This window comes from Chrysemys picta, chromosome 6, assembly GCF_011386835.1.
Source record: "Chrysemys picta bellii isolate R12L10 chromosome 6, ASM1138683v2, whole genome shotgun sequence".
In the NCBI taxonomy this organism is placed as follows: Eukaryota; Metazoa; Chordata; order Testudines; family Emydidae; genus Chrysemys; species Chrysemys picta.
In genome coordinates, this window is record NC_088796.1 from 90371420 (window position 1) to 90397373 (window position 25954).

At 41.3% G+C, this 25954-nt stretch overlaps 1 protein-coding gene across 12 annotated transcripts in view; it reads left to right on the forward strand.

The window, feature by feature from the left end:
* GKAP1 (G kinase anchoring protein 1) overlaps positions 1 to 22147 on the forward strand; it is a 42456-nt gene extending 20309 nt beyond the window's left edge. For 6 of the 12 annotated variants that reach the window (XM_024103359.3, XM_024103356.3, XM_005296820.3 and 3 more), the window contains 9 exons: positions 4710 to 4787; positions 7544 to 7667; positions 10281 to 10303; positions 11097 to 11249; positions 13178 to 13279; positions 15618 to 15681; positions 16744 to 16814; positions 17634 to 17711; positions 21830 to 22147. In XM_024103359.3, coding sequence (XP_023959127.2) covers positions 4710 to 4787; positions 7544 to 7667; positions 10281 to 10303; positions 11097 to 11249; positions 13178 to 13279; positions 15618 to 15681; positions 16744 to 16814; positions 17634 to 17711; positions 21830 to 21877 — 741 coding nt within the window. In that variant the 3' untranslated portion in view covers positions 21878 to 22147. The remainder of the gene's footprint in view (positions 1 to 4709; positions 4788 to 7543; positions 7668 to 10280; positions 10304 to 11096; positions 11250 to 13177; positions 13280 to 15617; positions 15682 to 16743; positions 16815 to 17633; positions 17712 to 21829) is intronic. The other 6 variants (XM_065599444.1, XM_024103357.2, XM_065599442.1 and 3 more) reach the window with 3 other exon arrangements.
* The last annotated feature ends 3807 nt before the right edge of the window (positions 22148 to 25954 follow it).

Genomic DNA, 25954 nt, shown 5'->3' on the forward strand with positions numbered 1-25954 from the left:
CTTTTTATAGATTGGCACTCTATTTGCCCTTTTCCAGTCTTCTGGAATCTCTCCAGCCTTCCATGACTTTTCAAAGATAATTGCTAATGGCTCAGACATCTCCTCAGTCAGCTCCTTGAGTATTCTAGGATATATTTCATCAAGCCCTGGTGTCTTGTCTAACTTGTCTAAGTAATTTTTAACTTGTTCTTTCCCTATTTTAGCCTCTGATCCTACCTCATTTTCACAGGCATTCACGATGTTAGATGTCCAACCTTCTTGATGAAAACTGAAACAAAGAAGTCATTAAGCATCTCTGCCATTTCCACATTTTCTGTTATTGTTTTCCCCCGCTGATTGAGTAACGGGCCTGTCCTGTCCTTGGTCTTTCTCTTGCTTCTAATGTATTTGTAGAATGTTTTCTTTTTACCCTTTGTCTCTCTAGCTAGTTTGATCTCGTTTTGTGCCATGGCCTTTCTAATTTTGTCCCTACATACTTGTGTTGTTTTTTTATATTCATCCTTTGTAATGTGACCTAGTTTCCACTTCTTGTAGGACTCTTTTTGATTTTTAGATCATTGAAGATCTCCTGGTTAAGCCAGGATAGTCTCTCGCCATACTTCCCCCTACTCAATGGGATAGTTTGCTCTTGTGCCCTTAATAATGTCTCTTAATAATGTCTAATGGAAGACACGAGATAGAATCTCCTGCTTTGCTCAATCTTTACACTTAAATCTCATATTTTAAAGATTTTCTCTGCTATAAAAATCTTTGAAGCATCTTTGCCATCACCCTTATTAACAAAGGAGCATTTCAGTTGGCTTATTCTTGGTCTTCTGATGTGCTGAGTTCACTCTCAAATCCAGATCTCTTGAAGAGCAGCGCACTCAACAAGCCATAAGGCTACGAGGACAGTCACATCTGTCAATATAAGATACTTATTAATTGCAATAGATATCCAATGGGATTTAGACTCCTAAATAACTTAAGCACTTCTGAAAACTCCACCCAGAACCACAATTTCTTTGAACGAAAGATTAGTTTCTCCAGAAACTGATGGGGGGCCACCACCAGGAATATGTTTGTACTGCATACCACTTCAGGCTATCTTAAATTGAACCTTGGAGAGAATTTGGAGTATTGGTGCAAGGTGTACATAGGGTGAGTATCCTTAACAAGTATAGGTAAATTCCATATTCTCTGTCTAATTATTACATGTTTAATAATAAAACTTTCTGTCTTTAAAACTATTCCTTAATTTAGAAACTTACTCACTGTTTGTAGCTGCTGCCAATAATGCCTGCCAGTGCTGCAGTGTATTCAATTGGCTCTTTAGAGGTAGCCTGTTAGAATGAGGGATGAGGAAGATTGTGAGGAAAAAGGGATACTGGATCAAAAAGAAGGCTGAAGGAGAGACTTTGGTTAGTTTATACTTTGTCATGTGAATTTTGAGACTAACAACAAGAATACCTACGTAATTTCAGTAAATTTGCTAAAGTTATTTTACGGTAGAGGATATAGCCATTAGTCTTCCAGTTTAAATCTCAACTGCAGTGTAAATGTTTAAATTGTAAATTTGTTAAAATACTGCTGCTATAGTATATGGAAAATATTTAAGTGTTAATAGAATTACAAGGTCCTAAAGCTAGTAAAGGATTTCTGGTGACATAACCCCAAGAGGATTGTCATCACACTAGGAGCCCCAGGATGGACTAATTTTATGGTTAAATTATTGACATTTAGTGATAGCATTCGTATTGCAGTAGTACTTAGCTCCAATAACTACTTGGGCTCCTTTGTGCTAGACTCTGTACAAACATTTAAGGAGACAGTCTTTGTCCTGAGGAACAGGGCCGGCTCCAGGCACCAGCCGACCAAGCACGTGCTTGGGGCGGCACCTTATGGGGGCGGCCAATGTTGGGGTGGTGGGGGGCACTTGCGGTGTTTTTGTTTTTGTTCACGGGGCGGTCCTGGGGGTGGCGGGGGCTTCGGCGGTGCGGCGCTGGGGGGAGCAGGGGTTTGGGTGGTGCGATGCAGTGCTCAAGGGGTGGGGGTTTGGCCGGCCTGGCGCTCGGGGGGGGGGGGAGACCAGGGGTTTGGCCGGCGCAGCGCTGCAGGGGGGGTTGGGCGGCCCGGCCCAGCGTTCGGGGAGGGGGGGCGGGGGTTTGGGCGGCCCGGCGAGGCGCTCGGGGGTGGGGGGGCGGCCCGGCGCAGTGCTGGGGGGAGAGGGGGTTGGCCAGAGTGGCGCTCCGAGAGTTTGGGCGGCCCAGCAAGGCACTCGAGTGGGGGTAGGGGTTTGGGCGTCCCGGCGTGGCGCTCAGATGGGGGCGGGGGTTTGGACGGCCCAGCGCGGCGCTTGGGGGGGGGGGGGGTTCAACGGCCCGGCACTCCGGGGGTTTTGGGTGACCCGGCGTTCGGGGGGGGGGGGGGGAGGGGTTTCAGCAGCCCGGTGCGACGCTGGGAGGGGGGGTCGGCGGCGCGGCACTCCGGGGTGGGGGGATATGTCTTACGGCAGGGCGGTGCTCTTCTTTTTCGCCTGGGGTGGCAAAAAAGTTAGAGCCGGCCCTGCTGAGGAACTTACAGTATTAACTTCCACATACATGTTAAACATTGCCTTTTTATAACTTTATTCTCCCCTCCAACCCCCATCCCTTCCTTCTTTTTTCATTACTTGAATTTTTCAGGGCAATCGTTGTGCCTTGTTTTTTTGGTAGACATCCTTCTTGCTCAGGTTCAGATTCTGTTGTACAGTTGATACTAAATTGTAGCCATAGAATAAATAAATTATTTGGGGTAATAGCACACAGATACCTGCATACTGGCAGTCTCACTCATGTCCTTGCCTCCTGTTGAGCGGGTATTTGATTGTGTTCAAGGACCTAAGTCAAAAGGAGAGGCTCTTGGCTCACTATTGTAAAACTAAGGACACTGGTCTTTATTCATGCAAAACTCATTGTAGGAGTTTTCTCTGATTAGAGTGACTGCAAAGAATGTCTAGATCAGTGGTTCTCATCCCACGGCCCAGTCGGCACACAGCTGTGACCCATGTGACATCCTCAGGGCCATACAGGTAGTATATATAATGTGTGGATGAGGCTCACATAACACACAGAGAGCTGTGAGCCATGCATCCCACAGTGGTAAATAGGTTGAGAACCAAGATCTTTGGAGGATTTCATAAACCATGTATTTTAAGCAATCTGTGTCTCATGAAACCCTGTAAGTTCTTTAATGGCATGGTTATCATAGGCAGGAAAGTTATATGGTATCACTAGAACTTATAAAAGCTAGTTGAGCCATTTTTAATTTGATCAAATTGAGCTGAGAATGTGCAAAGACTCATAGACTTTAAGGCCAAAGAGACCATCATGATCATCTAGTCTGACATCCTGCACCTTGCAGGCCACAGAACCTCATCCACCCACTCCTGTAATAGACCCATAATCTCTGGCTGAGTTTCTGAAGTCCTCAGATCGTGAGTTAGAGACTTCAAGTTTAATCCTTAATGACTAAAAACATCCTAATTGCAACTCAGAGAACAGACAAATGACAGATGGAAGAAAAGAGAAGTGGAATGAACGGACAAAAACAAACTAAGAAACATGATATTTGCTTATTCATCATACTGGGGATTGCTTTGATAATTTGGGAACCATTTAAAGGAATAATATCTGATGCAAACAAACTGCTACATTTTTAGAGATGTATTATAATCAGTTACATCTGAGGTGTGCATGTTTGTTTATATTACTGCTGTATGCACACTGCAGTTTTTCCAACCTCCTTCTCAACCACCAATACCTTGAATCTAGGTGAATCCCTACCTCTGCTTTCCTTGAGCCCATCTGTGTCCCCCAGTCAATAAGTTTGTATTGGCTTGGGTGTATTTTTTTTTTTTTTGGCTCACCTTTAGCCATGAAGATTAATATAGTGCTCTAAACAAAACTCAGCTACCTTTCTGCCATGCCACCACATTATAAAATCAGATGTTACCTCTCTCTTTGCTAAGCAACTCTTAGTTATTTCTTTCCTTTTCAGTCCCCACATATAAAATTTCAATTCCCCTTTTATCCCACATCCCAAGAAACTCCATCAAGACTAAAGCTCCCCTCCATCTCTCCTTAATCTAAGACAGCTCTTGATCCCTCACACTTCTCTGAAACAACTCTTGCACTGCACATCATCCTCCTATGGCATCCCAGACAAACTTTTTTTTACTTTCACAGATGATGTCCTGGAGTCTTTCGCCATCCCTGCCTTCAGCAGAAGTTACTTTTTGTTAAGGGCAGCAGAGCTTTTCTATGCTTTTGAGAGGCTCTTCTTTCCCCTGTCCTACTTGTTGATATTTTAGGCTTTAAAATCAACAAGCTTCTGCAGGCAGAACTTCAAGATCTAAGTTACAAGCAAGCATTTTGAACAAATGCAATTAAAAAAAAAAAGAGAACTTACCTTTCCCTGTAGTGACTAAGTAGTGCATGATTTCAGTCACAGACTTTTATTTAACAACATGGTAGAATACCTTACTGGTTGAAACACAACTGTTGTACAAATGTATTTAGTCATTCTTACTGGCACATTTCATCATATTACCAAGAGTATGTTGACAGCAGCTGTAACATTCCATGGGCTAAAATTAAGTTTTAAAGGTGTGCAATTGAAAGCTGGTTTTGCTTTTTATTAATAAAAACAAAAATCTGTCATGAGTTTTTGTCTTAATCTTATTTCTTCAGCTGACATCTGAAATGTTTGAAGCAGATCTTGAAAAGGCATTACTGCTAAGCAAACTGGAATATGAAGAGCACAAAAAGGTATTTGCTGGCTTCATCCTGATCTGAAAATTGTGCAAGTTTTTGACCTTTATTGAGTTCTGGATAAAGGAGACTAATAATTTGGTTTCCACAACATTTCATGTAAGCTAACTCTTTAGTTTCTTAATACCCAAAGATTTACTAAGAATTGAGAGAACCAATTTGAGAGTTGAGGCCAAATTACAGTTTGAGAATATTAAAGATGACCTGCCAAGGGGGAAAATGAGTTTGTACCCTCTTTGCTTCTTTGATATATAAAGACATTTGTTTTCACCTTAGAAATAATAAGACTGCTAAGCCTTGTTCCATGTAGGGGTGTGTGTGTCTGCGCGCGTGTGTGTGTTTTGTTTTATTTTATTTATTGATCTTGGTGCGGGCTCTGGAGAGGTCTTCTTAGAGGATCATAGAACTGAAGGGGAGGAGGATCTTTTTTAGGTCTCAATTGAAGTGGTAGGCATGTTGAATCTTTAACATATTTCCTCCCAATTGTTTCAGTTATTTGACTTAAATAGATAATAACAGTTTAGAACAGGCTGACTAAAAATTCCTTCTCAGCTGGTTAGGTTTACCTTCTTTGGTACTTGTATTGTTGTCTTGCTAGTTCACCAGTCATCTACATCAGGGGTCGGCAACATTTGGCACGCGGCTCGCCAGGGTAAGCACCCTGGCGGGCCGGGCCAGTTTTATTTACCTGCTAACGCGGCAGGTTCGGCCGCTTCCCGCCGCCCCCATTGGCCCGGGACAGCAAACCGCGGCCAGTAGGGGCCGCGATCGGCCGAACCTGCCGCGTCAGCAGGTAAATAAAACTGGCTTACCCTGGCGAGCTGCGTGCCAAGCGTTGCCGACCCCTGCTGTACATAGTGTTCCAGGAGAGAAAGTGCTGATAAGTCCTGAATTTCTAGTGTGAAAAACAAGTAGGAAACTTTAAGAAAAACAAAAACCTTAAATTATACAGAAGAAAAAAACAAAAATGGCACATATCCATTTTTTTGCTCAGAGTGTCAGCTTTAGTAGTGTCTTGTACTTCTGTTGGACAAACTAAGACTTCGCAGAGGTTTTTTGTTTGAAGGGAATCCCCACAATTAAGTTAAAGTTCTTAAAACTAAACTGTAAATTAACTTCCAATTTTAACTTCATTTTAAAATGCATGCTGAAGTACACACAAGCAAAGACTTAGTCTTTAAGCATAGCTGTTGGGGATTTGCTCTTGAGTCCAAATGGCATCTGCATAGATTGCAAGTAAAGAAGCTAATTCGTTAGCAGTTTGGGAGAACTTTGTATATGCTAGTAAATTTAAAATCTAGTAGCTGTTTATATTGTAGTTTCATAGTATAGAACAGGGTTTCTAAACCTCTTTCTTTCTTTCTGAGCCTCCCTCCCCTCCCCCCCCAAAGTGCTATTAAAAACTCTGGGGTCTGGGAGAGACATGGCTTCAGACACAGGTGGTGAGAGGAGCGCTCTAGGCTTCAGGCTGGAGTCGGAGGATGGGACTCTTGTCCTGGGGGGCTCTGAACTTCCTGCCCTGGGCTCCAACCAGTCTAATGCTGACCTGCTTCGCGGACCCCCTGAAACCAGCTATGGGGCAGTGGACCCCCAGTTGAGAGCAGCTGGTATAGAACATCAGAGCCTGTTTTATTTTTTTCCCCTGCTTTATTTATTTTCTATATAACTACTTTTTCTATTTAGGTAAAACCTTCAAATCACACTTTACTCTTTTCAGTGTAATGGCACATTTAATGAAACAGAACCTCAGGCTTAAAAGGAACTCTCTAAACCTCTTTGTCTAATTTCATTTAAGCAATAATGTCAGTTGGCTAGAGCATGGTCATAGAATATTGGCGGTCTGCTGCTATATGAATGACTAGGGATATTGAGAGTAAATGTCAAGCAGGTGTTTATTTTTAAAGCAAGTATAATTGATTGTGACACTACTGTATTACAGTGCTTTTTGATTATATTATACCAAATTGATTTTTAGATAACATTTTATCTAGGTGTTGGGGTAGTAGGCTGACAATTCACTGTACTGTTTGTGAATAGCTATACTCTGGTTTAAAGAACATAGTTGTTTCTTTAGGCTAATCAGAGTACAGAGCGAGAAAGATGTCTACCAAAAGCTGTCAAATTGTTTTAGACCAAGAGTTTTGTTTGTGTACTGTCATTTTTTCTTAAGAATACAAAACTTTAGTGCAGTGGTCCCCAAACATTTGAGGGTCGTGTGCCCCCCAACCCTCCTGGGGCTGGGAGTGGGGGTGGGGCATGATGTGGACAGGAGTAAGGGGGCTGGAGGTGGGTCTGAGAGCAGGGCCGGAAATGGAGCCAGAGGCGGGGGCTGGCTGCTCAGCCCCCGTCCAGGTGCGGTTCCTCCCCCAGCCTCTGCCTCAGGCCGGGAACAGAGTCGCAGCCAGCGGCCGAGGGTGGGGCTGGGAGTGAAGCCACGGTGGGGTCAGCAGCTGGCCCCCGGCTGAGTGTGGAGCCAGGCTGAGGCTGGGGATAGAGCCAGGCTCAGGTCCGGGAGCCGTGACCATGGCTGGGGGTGGGGCCAAAGGAAAGCTGGGGGCGGGACAGGACTGGGTGGCCCTCCCTCCCTGCCCCCCCAGGGGGGCTGGTCTGGGCCTGCTACATGTTCCCGAATGTTCCTCTGCACCCCTCTAAAGTGGCATGTCCCACAGTTTGGGGACCTCAGTTTTAGAGCAACTAATTGGTTTATTCATTAGAGTAAAATAGTGCAATCAGTGGGGTTTTATTCCTTTCAGGACTCTGAAAATGCTTCACCTCCCTCAAAGTCGGTGAATAAGAAAGAGAAAAGAAAGAACCAGCAGGGAAAAGACAAACCTCTCACAGTGTCTCTCAAAGACTTTCAGTCTGACATTAATATAGGTATGCATTTGCATGTTTAAATATTTCTTTACAAACCAAGTGTTTAATTCTTTGGAATTACTATGACATATACTTTTAATAACAAAACACCCTCTGTACTGAAACTCTGCATTTCCAAAGTCTCCGTTCAGTAACACTATATTTAAATATAATATTCACTGAACAGTGTTAGAAACAAGTAAACTAAACACTGTGTTCTGATAGCTCTAAATCTAACTTTATGTATCCTGAATCTTATTATTTTTAATGTGGACTAATCAGTTTAGCTAAGGAGAGGAGCAAATGAGAGAAGTATTCAACTGCAGGGGTGTGAAGAAGTACTGAACCTGTTGCAGTGACCAGCATCTGGCAATGGTCCAAGCTCACTCCGGAGGAAAAACTCTTTACTCCCAGCTTGGTTGTACTTGCTGCCTTGCTGTTCCCTCTACTTCCCAGACAGCGGTAGGAGAGTGGTAGTTGCCCTTTGCACCAAAAGCTGGCTCTTTAGGGGAGGAAGAGTTAAGGGAGGGAGAAATATTGCTTACCACAGCAGCTCGTACATTCTTTAGGTGCTGGTTTGTTCCTGTTGTCTTCAGAGCAGTGGCTCCTGCCTTTAGCAGAGAAACGATGGTAGGGTCTGGAAAGAGAAAAAGTACTATTAAATCAAAAGTCTATCTAAAAAAATATTCTAAGCACTTATCTAAGTTACCAGTATTTTATTAAATGTGGGTTGATTTTAAAAACAAACCAAGAAACAAAAACAATAAAACACCCGCAAACGATGAGAGTCTGAACAAATTATAGATGCTGGTCATGTCACCTAATATGCTACTGAAAGGCACTGAGATACTATGGTGATGAGGGCAATATAAAAACCAGAAAAGAATTAAATACAGTCTGCAGTTTGTTTATTGCAAAAATGTTGCTTGCCAGTTATGAACTCTCACTGCATTTAACAATTGAGGTCTGCTTTCTGTTACAGTATTTTAAGGAATAGGGTTTAAAATACAACATAAACCAGTGATACTCAGATTGAGGGCTTGTCTTTGCTACTTTGTTATTCACGTTGCTGGAGTCGACTTAGCTTAGGTCGATTTACCCTGGTGTCTTCACTGCACTGCGTCAATGGGAGACCCTCTCCAGTCAACTTACCTTACTCTTCTTGGAGAGCTGGAGTACCGGAGTTGCTAAATCAACACCCATTGCATCGATTGCAGCAGCGTTGATCTCCCCGGTAGTGAAGCCCTGAGGCTCGCAAGCTGCAAATCGGGGATCTTTAACGTGTCTCCTGCGACTTTTTGAAGAACATGATAATAAAACACTGTGTGATGTAATTATTAATCAATCAGGATACTTTTATTAACTAAGTTATCAACTTGCACTGAGTTAACTTATTTGCTATGAGAATGATATACACCTCTACCCCGTTATAATGCAGTCCGATATAACACAAATTCGGATATAATGCAGTAAAGCAGCACTCCGGGGGACGGAGCTGCTTTACCTCATCATATCCAAATTCGTGTTACCGCAAGTGGTTCCTCTGTGCCCGCCCGTTACTTGCTGCGGCTCTCCCCAGCTCACCTTCGCTCCGCCTCCGCCTCCTCCCAAGAGCGTGCCGGAGCTCCGCTTCTTCTTCCTCCCTCCCAGGCTTGCTGCGCCAATCAGCTGTTTGGCATGGCAAACCTGGGAGAGAGGAGAAGCGGAGCTGAGCGGCGTGCTCGTGGGAGGAGGAGGCGGAGCGGAGGTGAGCTGGGGCAGGGGGGCCGCAGCAAATGGGGGAGGGGGGGCACAGAGGAATCGCTCCCCGCCCTGTCCAGCTCACCTCCGCTCCGCCGCCTCCTTCTCCTCCCATGAGCACGCCGCTCAGCTCCACTTCTCCTCCCTCCCAGGTTTGCCGCGCCAAACAGCTGATTGGCACAGCAAGCCTGGGAGGGAGGGAGGGAGAAGCAGAGCTGCGACACACTCGTGGGAGGAGGCGGAGCGGAGGTGAGCTGGGGCAGGGGGCCACAGCAAGTAAAAGGTGGGGCGCAGAGGAACCGCTCCCCACTCCAGCTCATCTCCGCCTCCTCCCCTGAGCGCGCCGCTGCTGCTCCACTTCTTCCCCCCTTCCTCTCCCTGGCTTGCTGGGCCAAACAGCTGATTGGCGTGGCAAGCCTGGAAGGGAGGGAGGGAGAAGCAGAGCGGCGGCAGCGCGCTCAGGGAGGAGGTGGAGGCAGAGCGGCGGTGAGCTGAGGCGGGGAGCAGTTCCTCTCCCTACCCTGATACAACGCGACCTCACCTATAACACGGTGAGATTTTTTGGCTCCTGAGGACCACGTTATATCAGGGTAGAGGTGTATATAAAATATAGTACTATAGTAAATTAAACAATTAATTCACACTACTGTGGCTCTTTTGAATAGTTTATCACTAATTTGGCTTCTGAACCACTGAGGTCTGAGTATCACTGGTGTAGAAAGTCCTCTTTAGTGTAATTTTGGGAAAAGAATGAGAGTTAATGCTGGAAAACTAAAATGGATTTTTCAGTCTCTTCTGAATTATCTCACTTTGATAGTTTTTGGTATGATTAAATCAGACAATGTAGTATTTTTTTTTTTAAGTAACATTTATTTTTCCTGTGTTCTTTTTCAGATCCCCTTGCTAAAAAACACGAGGTAAGACTTAGTTTTTATTAAATTAATAAACATAACACAGCACCAAAGACCAGCTTAAATAATGAGGTTTTGTATGCAGAAGATAGTTATTAAATAAGTATTTAAACAAAGAGGCCTAATCACTTTCTGAAGTCACAGTCAGGAATTAATTTTTCAAATTGGCTGCCTAAAGTATGTCCATAAAACTTGTGTGAGCAAATGCAAAGATAAAAGTCCATGAATGAGAACTTATACATGCCTTTTCCAGTTTTGTGCCATCAGTTACAGGCTTGCAAATGTTATTGATACAGTTTAGACAGATTTGAAAGCCTGGCCCTAAAAGTTCTCTAGGCAGGGTACAAGAAGCTAAATACCTATTAAGAAGCAGAGTAGATAAGAAAATATTACTGGCAAATATTGTGCAGTGGTACATTCCTAGTATTATGACCCTTTTAGGTAGAAAAATCACTTTGATGTTAAATATTTCTTTATAATTCAAAAATCTAGGTAGGCATTGCACAAAAGTATTAAATCAATGGAAATATTTTTCTCACCTGATATCACTTCTATGAAATGTTCTTATTTTTCAGAGTTTTATAGTTGGCAGTAAAATATGCTCTAGGTAAAATTTAGTACTCCATTTTGTTTCATGATGTGTCTCTATATATTAAAGGAGAAAGTGCTGATACCTGTATTTTGTGCATTTTTGTGACTTTAAACACAGACTTCTTTAAAACTCAACTATATTTCATTGTTTAGCTGGATATTGACTTCTATTTAAATGGAGATAAATCATGAAGTTAATTCTTGACAGGAACTGAGCTCTTCCCAGACTTTATTGCATGATGGAGGATTCTTCAATAGACTGGAAGATGATGTTCATAAAATACTTATTAGAGAAAAAAGGAGAGACCAACTCACAGATTACAATGGAGTGGATAACTGTACATCTCATGAACATAGTCAGGCATGTACAATGGCAGCTATTTTCAAGTGCACAATGAATATTTGCTTGGTGGATAATCGAAATAAAATTTGAAGCTTCTGGAGTAATTTTTCTTACCAAAAAAAAAAAAATCTGACTGCTTATGCTCTCACAACTTCAGTTATATGCTGAAAACACAATTTATGGATAACTTTTTTGACTAGTTCACGTTATAGGTCAGTGTGTCGCTTAAGAAAAAACAAAATGCAAACAACTGAAATGGGACTGCCAAATCTCCTCCTCTGAGAAGGTCAAGAGGAAGGAATGACAAAGACCCACTCCTCTTTTACCTCTTTCCGGTAGCATAAATATCTTTGGAGAAGGGAGGATTACAAAATTGGCTCCTGGGGTGGTAGTTCTAACACCTTGGTCCCTGCAGTCTGGTTGCAGGTCTCATGGATAAGTCATCAGGTCCTTTGATTACCTGTAGATATTTCTAGGGCTATTATTGTTGTTGTAGTAGCCTGACATTAGCAATTTTTTTTTTCCTTCAGAAAATACTACTTCTCCTCTGTGCCCCTTGCTGCAATAGTGACCAAATGTCCTTGCAGAAAACCATAATTGGGATATTTCCTATGACTTCCATGTTATTGAGTGGGATATTTCTTCCCTACAGTGAGGAAATAGTCAGAAGGGAGAGCAAATGCTGTATTTTAAGAATATAACTTTAATGTTAGAGAACAAGCTTAGTTTTGATCTGACTGTTAAAAGCTGAAGTAATTTAGTTACGACTGTACTTTTAAGATTTAATTATGTGTTCTTGTTTATCCTAGTTTTTTTCCCCCAACTTGATATCCTTTCCTTCCCTACTCAGTTGAGAGAGAGCTGAGCTGAGGTTACAATCTTGTTGTGACTTCACTGTTCACAACCTTCACAAACCCTGCTATAGTCCTGCAGGGAAAATGTTTTTTGATATTCTCTTTAGTTCTAATCTTCTTAAAAAAACAATCAAAACCTTTTTTGGAGAAAAGATGACTTTGTTAGCATTGCATATGCTCCAGCTAAACACAGTGTGCAGGATCCAATCATTTCGAGCGTGAACTTGAAACAGCATTAGCATTTAATCTGGTTTGTGTGTACTTTCGCTCCCAGTTCTTTGTAGCACCTTTAATCTTTAAAAAAATACAAAACACTTTTGCCCAAAACTACTTCCATTCCCCCTCTTCCTCTCATACATCTAAAGCATCAAAAAGTTGGCTAGCTCCTAAAATCTTGTAGCATGGTTTAGTAAACGAGGACTTCCTCAGTTGTAAAAACGAAGGGCAAAGTTGTCTCATATGCTGGGTACAAGCAGTTTTTTCTAACAGCTTCTGTATAATCAGGTGGGGTTAAAGTGTGTACACTAATATTTGAAAACACTTAAATAATTTGTCACACTTAAATCTTGTTCTCTAGCAATAAGAACAAAATCCAGTAGTCAACGCTTAGAGTGCTGCTCCCATTTTGCTTGCACTTCCACAGAATGTGCTCCTTTTTGAAGTTGAAAAAGCTTAAAAAAAATACCCTGCTTGTGTATCCATCCATAAAAGCTTTGAAAATATTTTTAAAGCTATATTTTTTAAATGAACATTTTACAGAAGCTCTTTCACATGATTCTGCCAGATACCCAGTCTTTAAATGTTTTATGGCTTGGTCCTTCAAAACATACTTGAAGCATGCAGGTATTTGTTAGAACTTAAACACCTTATGTTATTGATTTATGTATATCATATTTTAATGGTTGTGCAGCTATGGAAAACCAACACACTTGCACAAGAGCTACTTTGAAGCAACCAGGCTAATAGTGTTTTGTTTTTTTTCTTTGCTTGGAGACAGTCAAGGGCAGCTGAATTCTGCCTTTTGCAGGACTGAAATTCTAATGCAAACTTATAGTTAGTCGTAAAATTATGTGGTTGCTTATTTTTCTGTAGGAGGTTGTTTTGAAAGATGGAAAAACAGAACGATTAAAGTTGGAACTTGAAAAGAAAGATACAGAAATTCAGCAACTGAAAAGCATCATTATTCAATGGGAGGTATGTAGTTGATAATGTCTCCAAGTATTGAACAAAGTCTAACTTCTTTTTTTACCCATTTGATTAAGCCAAAACATGGCTAGTCTGAAAGGGAACTTTGTGCTGGCCACCAAAATATTACCTTTCCAGAGCATCTTTCTCCAAAGTTGTTCCTGCAGTACCAGATGGATTGACCTTTCTTGGTAAGTAAGACAGGTATCTAAAAATAAACTGAATACTGTAAGAAGGTCACCCATCAAGGAGTAAAAATATTTATCAGTTTTGGTGTACCCAAGTACCATTTGTTTCCCAGATGTTGCCGTTTTGTTAGCTGTCAAGACTGTAGACCAATCTGAAATGCCTAAAAAAAGAAACCAGTACATACTTCTCCAGATACAAGAGAAACCATTTAGAGCTGCAGCCCTGTAGCATTGAAATGGAGCTTTGCGTCTACTATGCCCCTTCTCCGAACCTAGGAGGAAGATTTCAAAACAACATTCAGTACAAAGGTTAACCCCTTACCAAATCCTCTGGTGTTGCTGGATGCTAAATTAGATAGGAAAATTCCCGGAATTGCTGCCCTGGAACACCACGTTAATATCTGTCCCGACTCTAGCTGACAGCTTGAAAATGAATACAAAGCAACAAGGATGGAACTTTTATGAGAAATTGCCATTATGTCAAAAGGCTCTGGTAAATGCACTAAAGCACCAGGACCAACTTCTTATTGGTCACATTAAACCAAATTTTGTTCATCCTTGTTTGGGAGTGGTGAACAGGAATACAAGGAGGAATAGTTTATGTAAATAAAAACAGATTGCTAGATATGTAAGCTGCATAACTTAGCCTTGGGTACCAAACAGTTGAACTCTGTAGAAACAGCATGAAATTGTTGACAATAGTGACATTCTGATTAGAAAATGATTTCAACCTGCTACAAAACAGGAAACAAGTTTTTTGGTTAACAGCTGCTGTCATGTGCAAAGTTTTGGCTCACAGATGAAATTAATTGAAATGGAAAACCATTTCTATTTGATATTGCTCCTAGAAAACAGTTGGCAGAATAATGCAGTGCACAAGAATTCTTGTTAAGTGCTTCATTTCACGTGATGTAATGTGTTAAGAGTTTCTACTCGATAGTCTTGTATGTTTATTGGGCATTGAAGGGCACAGAAAGCTTTAGCTAGCTGTAAGTCTAGAAGAATTCATTACTATGACAATTAAATTCACTTTTATTGGCCTTTGGGTCTATAAATATTGCTTTAAAGCATGGCTGTAGTAGGGATGGTGTGGCATTCCAGTATACTTTCTTGGAAATGTTGAAGGTACTCTACTGTAGAATTATCTACCCACCCCTTTTCAACTTTGGCATTTGCTGTTCTTAATGCTGCTCCCATGCAATTGAATCAACATCCCATTAATTAGCCTAGTGTTCCTTCTCTGTTTATAAACCAGCTGACCTTGTTGTATGGAACATTATGAAGTTAACATGAGGGACAAGATTGGTGTGTAAGTGGAGCATGGTAGCTTGCCACCAGGTTCAAGATATCTTATAAAAAATATTTTTACTTCAAGGCCAGAGAGCAATATAGGGACACCGAAATGGGGAGAAAAGAGAATGAGGAAAATATAAAATGGGTGTAGAATTAAGAAAAGACACAGAAACCAAACTGCCAGAATTGGCACCAGTGACCAGTCATGAGAAGTGCTACCTTAGAAGAGGCAATTTAGGCATCAGATGGACAGGAGAGATCAGTAAGGTCCGTTTCCTGAGTAGAAAAACTGAAAGATGAAGATTCCAAAAGAGAATTTCCTTGACTGTAAGGTCTTTGGGGCCAGTGATCATGTCTTCCTATGTGTCCTTGTATAGCACCTAAGGCAATGAGGACTCAGTCCTAACTGTGCTCTTTGGCTACCACCATAGTATAAATGATATGTCACTTCTTTTGGCATTACAGTTCTTTCACGTGGCCTTCATTTTTTTCAGAGAACCCACAAAACCCCTGTCAGATATGGAGCTAAAATCTTCCAGCAAGTTCTGTTTCTCTGTTTAGCAGTTCTTTTTTTTTCTTTCTCCATTCACACCATGTGTAGTTGATTTTGAATCTGCTGTAGTGCCAGTGCCTGCTTGAGCTCCTTTGACTTTGGCCTCTAATTTGTTTAAACTACTTCTCCTATGTTCTCTCATCCTTGACTCTTATGTATTTAAATAGATGAGCCTAGAACCCTTGTGCTTCTTAAATTACCAGTAAAATCACTGCTTTCAAATTTGATGTTTGTTATTTTTAAACACCAATTTAAAGAATGTCCCTTTTGTCATATAGTAATAGGTGATTTTATTTAAATCTCTTAATATTAGGTGAAGTATAAAGAAGTAAAAGCAAGAAATGCACAGCTGTTGAAAATGCTACAGGAAGGTGAAAGTAAGTAAAGTTTATTCTCTAAGATGTTAATTTTGAAGTGTACAAAGTTATTTTAAAAATTTACTCCTGTATCCCAAAGCCCACATCCCTGGCCCCACCCCAGAGCCCACACCCCCAGCCAGAGCACTTACCCCTCCTGCATCCCAACTGTCTGCCTCAGCCTGGAGCCCCCTCCTGCACTCTGAACGCCTCTTTTCTGGCTGCACCCCCAGCTGGAGCCCTCATCCCAACCCCCTGAGCCAGCCCAGTGAAAATGAGTGAGTGAGTTATGGTGGGGAGAGCGAGCAACAGAGGAAGAGGGGGATAGAGTGAACGGGGGACAGGGCCTCAGAGGAGAGGTGGGGCAAGGAAAGAGTATTCAGTTTTGTGCGAGTAGAAAATTGGCAACCCTATGTGGAAACAATGTCCTATTATAAAATAATAATCTTGTTACCTCTTTTACTAGATCTCTTGCTGAAATAGCTGAGGCAGAAAGATTAATTTGATGGAACAGTTACTGAGGAAAAATTAATTTTGTCTTTTGGTAAAAACTAGCTTGAATGTGGTAGAATTGAGCCTTGAAAATCCCAATTTGCACATGTACAGTAAAGGTTTATAATGATAGCACTATTCTATATTATCCGCAACTTCAAAGAAAGTAACCAAGTATGTAGGTTCAGCACACCTTAATTTTGCTATGTATTTAAAACTTTAGCCAAGGTTTTCACATTGATTTAAGACATGGCTCTGGAAAGCTTACAATCTCAAGCTCCATCCATAACCAGAAAGCCTCGCAGGTCTATAGTGAGTCTCTGTGAAGTCTGTGGGATCCCATACAGGTGCAGGCAGTGAAAGTTTCCTAAAAGGCCTAAAAAGCTTCCCATATTCACAGGCTGCTGCTACTGGAAATGGTAATAAATTGTTGGCTCCAGGCAACCTCTATTGTTGGTCCTGCCTTCAATGATGACTGAGAAAATATCCTAAGGGTAGCAAAAAAATGGATCCAGCAGTACCCCAACTGCGGTTATATATAAAGACTTGTAAGGATAGAGACAGCCTAATGTTCTTGTTTTGTTTTTTAAGTGAAAGACAAAGCAGAAATACTTCTACAGGTTGATGAATCTCAGAGTATCAAGAATGAGTTGACCTTACAGGTAAGTTTTTTATAAAAAAAAACCTTGTGAATATTTTTAAAAATAGTATATGAAGGCAAACAGCAAAGCCAAACTGAAAATGGGTATAAGTACAGAAATAAGTGCAGAATTCCCCTCTCTCTGGAATCTTTGTGTTAATGTACATAGAGTATATAAGATCAGCTCCCTTTTTAAATGGCATTTGTGCATTCAGAGATTTCTACTGCAGAAGAGTCAGCAGATTTTCAAGGTGAAGCATTAACATTTATTATATGAACATAGTATAGGGAGCACACAAGATATTTCTGTATTTGTTTTAGCTTTGCAGTAATTTTTAATTAAAATCTTAAACTTGATCCAGTAGTTCATTTGTGCAGTGTCATAGAATGACACGAAATAGTATAATTCAGTTTCCATTAATTATGAATGCTGAGATAATCACTTCTTAAGAGTGAGGTAATGGAATCAATTGTGTTGCATTATATTACATCAATTACAGTACACTGACATAAAATAAAATATAATGCAATGGCTAAAATCTGAAAGAAAACTCACTTTTCATATTACATTACTCAGGCAAACACATAAAGTGGCACTAGGGAACTAAGAGACTTAGGGAATATTACTGTACTTTGTGTGGTACATCAAATGTTGATCATTTTGAGAATAATCACTTTCTTGAATAAACTAAATATTTATTTCTCTTCCCAGCAACACTAATGTGTATATATATTATATAAAATAAACAAAAATATTTAGGCTGTTGAACTGCAACAGAAATGTTTGGAGTGTGTTGGGAGATTAAGATAATTCTGTAACGCTTTTAAAAAATTGTTGTAGGTGACTACACTTCATGCTGCATTAGAACAAGAAAGATCTAAAGTGAAATTATTACAAGCAGAACTAACAAAATATCAGGTATTTATTTTTATATTGTCTCTAGAAATAAATTCACCTATGTCTAGTATAATTCTAATGGTATATGGAAACGTAGATACAAGAGAATCTTGACTTTTGAATAGTTGCTTTGAAGGTAATGTAGCTGTGTATTTGCTAAAGTTAGTACTACCTAGGCGATTTTAAAAATATAATGGACTTTTTAGAAAAACAGTAACAAAAAATGAAGCATAGTTATGCATTTACTTGAGTGGCTGAATGGATTTAGTCTTCCATTTTGTGTCTCAAAACGTACACCTCTACCCCCGATATAACGCGACCCAATATAACATGAATTCGAATATAACGCAGTAAAGCAGTGCTCCGGGGGGGCGGGGCTGCACACTCCGGTGGATCAAAGCAAGTTCGATATAATGCGGTTTCACCTATAACGCAGTAAGACTTTTTTGGCTCCCGAGGACAGCGTTATATTGGGGTAGAGGTGTACTTGAATTATACAGGTAAACAAGATTGCACATCTTTGTTGCTTCTATATACTCTTAACATTTTGAATATAAGACTACATCTAAACTAGTAACTTGATTTTTATAGAGTAACTCCTCACTTAACGTTGTAGTTATGTTCCTGAAAAATTCAACTTTAAGCAAAACGATGTTAAGCGAATCCAATTTCCCCATAAGAATTAACACTCTCTCTCTCTCTCTCTCTCTCTCTCTCTCTCTCTCTAAATTTTAAACAAGCAATTTAATACTGGTATACAGTGATGATGATTGTGAAGCTTGGTTGAGGTGGAGGAGTCAGAGGGTGGGATATTTCCCAGGAATGCCTTACTGCTATATGATGAACTAGCAATTGGCTGAGCCCTAAAGGGTTAACTCTCACACTCTATAAGGCAGCAGGAATGGAGGGAGGGGAGACAGCATCACAGACAGAGACACACACCCTGTGTGTGAGAGAGAGAGAGATGCGCATTTTGCCTTGTTAATTAGATTAGCTTGCTGAGACTGCAGCTGCTGCCAGCAAGCTCCCTCCGTCCTGAGCCCTGTCCTGTGTCCACCCTGGTTCCAAGCCCCCACCAGCTAGCTGCAACGGGCTGCTCTTCCTGCAAGCAGTGGACAAAGCAGGCGGCTGCCAAATGATGTTAGAAGGAAGCATTGCACAACTTTAAACGAGCATGTTCCCTAATTGATCAGCAACATAACAACGCAACAACGTTAACCGGACGACTTTTAAGTGAGGAGTTACTGTATATTTTTCTTGTTATCTGGGACAGATAACCTGAAGCCAGTAGTCTTAGTAGATTGATTATTGGCTTTTTCTCCCACCCGTGGCAAACCTTTCAAATGAGATAAATGAAATAGATTTTCATTTTGCTTTTAATATGTAGAAGAGTGCATTTACTGATCTGTGTTTTTTAAGCAATAGATCTGGCTAAGCAATAGAGCAAAATTTGGTAGCGAAATACAAGACATGAAAAAATGTTTGACATTGTTTTAATGTAAGCTGAATTTTCACACTTGCATGCTTTTATACTTATTCAATTATGAGCATCTTCAAAATAGTGAAATTATTTGATTTCACAGCAATAAGATGCTATGCTTGTTTCTGTATGGTAAGTATTTCCCTTGAAAAAAGACTTAAAACAATGCTGAAAGAAAATATTGCTTCAGTTATAGGTAAGATTAAGATTTTGTCAGTTATTTTTAGTAAAAGTCACGGACAGGTCACAGTCAATAAACAAAAATTAACAGAAGCCCACGACCTGCCTGTGACTTTTACTAAAAATAACCGGGGGATTGAGAGGGCTGATCACCCGGGGGACTGAAGCTGAAGGAGTCCCGAAGGTTTGTAAAATCATGGAATCTATGACTTCCGTGACTAAATCATATCCTTAGTTATAGGGAAAGCTAATCACTTGTAAGTTAAAATAGAAAGTTTTCAAGTAGCTGCATAGACTTAGGTGTAAACAGTAAGCTCTCTTGTTTTGAGCTATAACCTGTTGTTGTTTGTTTATGCTGGAGTACTGCATGTTCATCCCACGACAATACCTCATTGCATTCTAATCTAATTACTCTTTCTGACAAAGCAACAGATTCAACCTTTCTCATTGCTTCATCATCTTCCCTCGCTGATATTCCACGATGCTCTGTCCTCAATTTCACCTGCTTTTTCCCTGTGCATTTCCCAGGAGTGATCTCATCCACTCTTAAAGCATAAATTATTTTTACAGTAATAGTTCCCAAATGTGTACATGCACACCTTGACATCTCACTCTGTTCACTTTCGCACTTCCAGCTGTATCTTAACATCCAGCATGCCACACCACTAACCTTAAAAACCAATCAAGCAAAACAAAAACAAACCCTCCTATTACCATCAAACTCCATCATATTCCCTGTCACTCAGACTTACAACTTTACTGCTGCATTTAACTTTTCTCTAATATCCATGCTGTTGCTAATTTCTTTCATTTCTTCAAGATCTCCAAAATCCATCTTTTATTCCTACAAAAATCCTCATCTTTGTCTTGATTATTGTAGTGCCCTCTTCTCTTCCCTCCCTGTCTATTCAAATTCTGCTTTTAAAATTTTCCCTTTCCTCCCCTCCTATTATCTCCTTCCTCATTTAATCCCCTTTGCTGCCTCTTTGTGCAAAGTTCAAGCTTGTCCTCTGTTTAAGGACACAGCACAATTACATCATCACCATTTCTACTTTTATTCCTTCCTATAATTCTCTTAGGTTGTCCATCAAAGGACCCCTTCTCCTAGTTTTGTCTTTGCACCGTCTTCCATGACCTCCCTTACCTGTATGAGCTCCCTCTCATATTTGTGAACCAAAAGACTCTTAAATTTTATGGCCAGAAGAGAGCATCATGATCCTCTAATCCAGGGGCGGGCAAACTTTTTGGCCTGTGGGCCGCATCAGGTTTCCAAACTTCTATGGAGGACCAGTTAGTGGAGGCTGTGCCTCCCCAAACAGCCAGGCCCTGCCCCTATCCGACCCCTCCTGCTTCTCGCCCTCTGATGGCCCCCCCCGGGACTCCTGCCCCATCCAACTACCCCTTCTCCCTGACCATCCCCAGAACCCCTGCCCCTGACTGCCCCCCGCCACCCCATCCAAACCCCCCTCTCCTTCTTGACTGCCCCCTTGGAAACCTCTGCCCCCATTCAACCCCCCCTGTTCCCCGCCCTCTGACTGCCCCGACCCCTATCCACACCTCTGACCACCACCCCGAACTCCCCTGCCCTCTATCCAATCCCCCCTGCTCCCTGTCACCTTACTGCGCTGCCTGGAGCACTGGTGGCTGGCAGCGCTACAGCCATGCCGCCCAGAGCACCAGGACAGGCAGCCGTGCCGCCTGGCTGGGGCCAGCCATGCCACCACGCAGCACAGAGCACTGGGTCAGACCGAGGCTCTGAAACTGTGCTGCCCCAGGAGCTCGCAGCCCCACCACCCAGAGCATTGTGCCAGCGGCGGAGTGAGCTGAAGCTGCGGGGGAGGGGGAACATCAGGGGAGGGGCCGGGGGTGAGCCTCCCGGGGCAGGAGCTATGGGGGCCGGCCAGGAGGGTCCTGCGGGCCATAGTTTGCCCACCTCTGCTCTAGTCTGACCTCTTGTACATTGTAGGCCACAGAACGTCATCCAGCCTCTCCCATAATAGGCCCATAACCTCTGGCTGAGTTAATTGAAGTCCTCAGTTCTTGATTTAAAGACTTTGTTACCAAGCCTCCACTATTTACTTTAGTTCACACCAGCAGTGACCTGTGCCCCACACTGCATACCACCTCTTAATTTGAGTATTGCCTTAAAACACACTTTGTCTGTGAATCCTTTCAATAATTCTACCAAAAGTGTTTTTAATATTCTTTGCTTTGATCAGATGTGTTGTCTCAATCTTTCTCTTCATTTGTGAGTTCCCTGAGGCAAGAACTATCTTCATCTATTTTGTACAGCACAGTTGGTGCTCAGATAATAAGGGTTCAGTTGTGTATGTGAAATGCTATACAATTCAAGATTTAAACTATCCAAAAATAATTGGCTTAACTGACGTGCATGTCTTTATACCCGTATGTATCTCTTACTAAATATTCAAATATGTCAAATGTATTTTTTAGTTTACTATTTCACTTTTCCTTACAGGGTGGGAGAAAAGGGAAAAGAAACTCAGAATCTGACCAATGCAGGTGATTATACTTGCCATCAAGTTGAAAGCAAAAAATCAAATCTTGTGCTTCAGGGTTTTGCAGAAATGTATATATTTGTTGTACACTGCAAAGCTATGCAGTTTTTTGGAAAGAAGCTAACAATTACTAGTTTGACTGACATTCTAAATAGTTAATTTGTTGCACTTTGTTAGTTTAAAGAAAAAAAGTAGAGAACTGTTTCAGCAGAGCTCAAACATTGTTGCTGTTAATGCCATAATTAGTTTTTCATCAGTTAATAAAATTTACTCTTTCATTTGTGTGTCTAAATTCTTGCTTTTTTAGAATAGGTTGCATCATTACATCTATTTAAAGATCAACATTTCTAATTCCTCTAAAATTGACAAGCTTAGTTGGATTTCTTTTGAAATTAAATGTGTTTTAGAAGGATGCAGTATAGGATTAGTGACCCAAATTTGGAGTTGTTTGAGACATGATTTCCACAGATATAAGCCCCAGAAAATAAAAAGGCATTTTAAAAAAGGTTTCTAGGTGGGTTTTTTGCCCAAAGCTAGTGATCAAATGATCGATGAGCTAGGGTGAAAATAGTCTGTCTGTCAAGTTTTATCCAAGATAGTGCTTGGCACTCACTAAATCTTTGGGTGACCAGAATGGTATGTAAGAAAATGTACAGTTTTACACTGTGCATGCCCCAATACAGAAAGGTGACTAGAGAGTTTCCATTCCTGCCATTTTATATGTTGTAAAGCTCTACTCTTGTAAGTTCTCTAAACTTTGAACAGTTAATCCAATTGTTTTGAAATTTGATGTGCCCCATAAGAGTGCGGGAGTAGCATTAGTGATCCAAATTTGGGATCATTCGGCTGAGGGCTTCTCAAGTTACAGCCCCCCTTGGTTTTCTTCTGCTGCCTTGTACTGTAAAACTGAGACAGAGGTAGTAATGACTGAGGGTTATGTTCAGACTACAGGGATATGGATAGCAGTTTGCATCGAAGTACTGTGCTATAACTTCCCCATGTGGACACTGTGGGCACGAACTAAAAGGTTTCTAGTTCACATAACTGTAGTCTTGGATTTTTTGTTTGCGTCCCTTAATAATGTTAGATGGAATCCTGTGGGGGAGAGTGAATGGTTGTAAAAGGTGAATAGCTCGTACATTTCAGCAACTCTAGGGTTGGCAGGGTAAAGGCATGTGTGTCAATGGAGCGTATTAGGGCATTGCTGAAAGAGGGCAAAGTTAAGTTTGCATAGGTAACCTTAACTGCATTTCCTGGTTTTCAGAAGTTTGAGTTTTGATCAATTCAGCATTCTGCAAGAGGAACAACATACCACCAAACAACCTTAACTCCACATTAATGTATTTTTTTTTTGCCATTGAATTATCAATATTGTTTAGCTCTTGTTAGAATACAAGTGCCCTGGGGAAAGTGTCTCCATAATACTATTCATCTCTGTCTGTAAATATGTCAGTGAGAGACTCTTATTGAAACCAAGAACATGGCTGCTGAAAGTTTATTTTCAATAAAAAAGCATATTAAGTATTTGATTTTACAGTACCTAAACCAAGCCTTTAGTAAGACCAACATGTTGGAGTATAACCAGGGCTTTGCATACTCTGCATCACAATGGGACCAAATCTCCATTAATATTAACTTATTCTAGTGCCATGAAATACTCCTCATTTCCTTTCCCCAAACATGCACAACTACAGCTTGTAGCTGTAAATGCTTATTGATTTAAACTCTGTAAACAGACTGGGTCGTTACATGAGAGATTTTCAAAGATATAAATCACAGGTGCCTAACTCCCATTGCCTTTTCAATAGGAGCTAGGGACCTAAAGCACTGGACTGGGACTCTGGTCTGGGTTTAGCTCCCAACTCCAATCTTGTGCAAGTCACTTCATCTCCGTAGCTCAGGAAGATACTTCCCTACCTCACAGGGGTGTTGCAAGGACAAGTTCATTGTTTAGGAATTACTCAGCTACTGCACTGGTGGGGTCCTATACACATATATATTCTTTGCAAGCTTGACTTCAATTTGAAACTCAAAGCCCCTTTGAAATCAGTGGTTGCACAGGACTGTTGTGTGAGGAAAAAGCCAACTGGTCCTGGAGTAATTAATAACAAGTGAAGTAATCAGTTAACATAAAAGTCGAGCATCCTATCAAGAATGTTCATTAACACAACAGTTGCAGAATTTGCAGTTCCTATGGTAATTTAGATCAGTAAGGGAGGACTGACCTGGCTGGATATATTTTGCTCCTTATGTGTAGAAATATAAGTCACACCTTCCACTCTTACTTTAAAGGGTTTTGTTGAAATTTAACACTACTTAAATTGAATTCAGAGTGTCTACACAGGAGTTTGTATCTGTTCAACTAAACTGGCTTTCAAACTGATTTAAAGTTAAACTGGTGTAATTCTGAATATACCTATAATTTACTAGGCAGCACTGAGAATTTAACATAGTTTAGAACTTCTGATTCAACTTTAAAATTAAATTTAAGTTCAAAAGTCTTAATCAGAAAGGGAAAGACAGAAAAGGAAAAGGAGCAGGTGAAGAAATGGGTAAAACACTTGCTACCTGAGACATAAATCTGAAAAATGCTTTTAATTAAAATCAGTTAGAAGAAGTAATTTTTAGTTATGTTTTGTTTTCCTTTGGGACTATTTATAAGCGATGTAATGCATTTTATATATAATTTTAAAAATTCCTTTTCTCCTAATTGTTAGCTATTTTATAAACACAGACAGGACACTTTAGGGAGTGTATCACTGCTTGTTTGGTGGCTGGAATACTCGACCATCAACCTGGCATTTTCCAGTGCAACCAAAGAGCAGCAATATCCTAACATAGTTCAAACAATGTATCTTGTTAAACTGATTTTAATATATTGTTTTATTTATTAACAAAAACTATTTAAAATCTTTGCACAAACACTTGTAGTCAAAAATTGATGCAGCAAAACTAGCTGAGAAAAGGGAAAGGACAAGGAGCAGGTGAGGGGCAGGGCAAGAAGGAAAAGAGCAAAGTGGAGAAGGGGAGTGCGAGTTGAAAGAACATCGTCAAGATATTCTTAAATTAAAAAAAAAAATCTACTTCCCCTTACTAATATCTATACTGCATCTGGGAGGTGTAATTCTCAGTTTGGGTAGATGTACACATGCTAGCTCTCCTCTATCTGACATACTAAAAATAGCAATGTGCCACAACAGCTCTCACTTGCCACCCAAATACAATCCTGTTTTGAGATCCTGGTTATGTGCTCAGAAGGCTAGGCAGTGCTGCCATGACCACATTACTATTTTTAGCATGTCAGCTTGAGCAAAGCTAGTGTGTACACATTTACCCAACTTGGGAATTATACCTCCTGGCTTCAGTGCATACCTAGCTTGTAGGGGACAGAAACTAGAACAGTTGTAAAAATCCTGTGTTTACAGTTAGTTTCGCTTTCTGGTTCTCATATGCTGCAAAGGTGTGAAATGGGCACTACTTCCACCCCCTAGGCTATGAGACCCTGGCTGTCTCACACCCCAGACAATGTACCAGTTATGACAGGGAATGGGGCGGGTGCTGTGACAAAGCTGCAACATGCATGTGTCAGGTGAGATGCATGACACCATGAGCTAGCTGCTCTAAATAAAGGGGACGCAGATTTTCACTCATTGGGGCGGGTGGGCTGTACTTGGTGCTTAACCTTACTTGTGCCCTAGTCGGGCATGAGGCCTACCCACACGGCCTGGAGCGCAGCTATCATGTGGCCCCTTGCTGTGCACTATGCAAGTTGCAGAGTGAAACTAGGTCGCCTGGCTGCTTCAGAAGCCTCAGCAATGAACAAGTCAGTCCTGGGCACCGTGAACACTGCACGTGCTGCGCTGGGAGTGGCCTGCGGGCACCAGGGACCCTCCGTCCCCACCCGGTGACAGCGGAGCACTAGGAACGGGGGGACTCTCCTGGGTTCGAACCAAGACGGTCGGGAACTACTGAGGACTCGCTCTCAGACGCTCAAGCGGAAGGCAAAAGGCCGCACATGCGCACTAGGCAAAGCGAACGCACGCACCATCGCTCTAGCCTGGTCAGGTGACATGCGCAGGCGCACT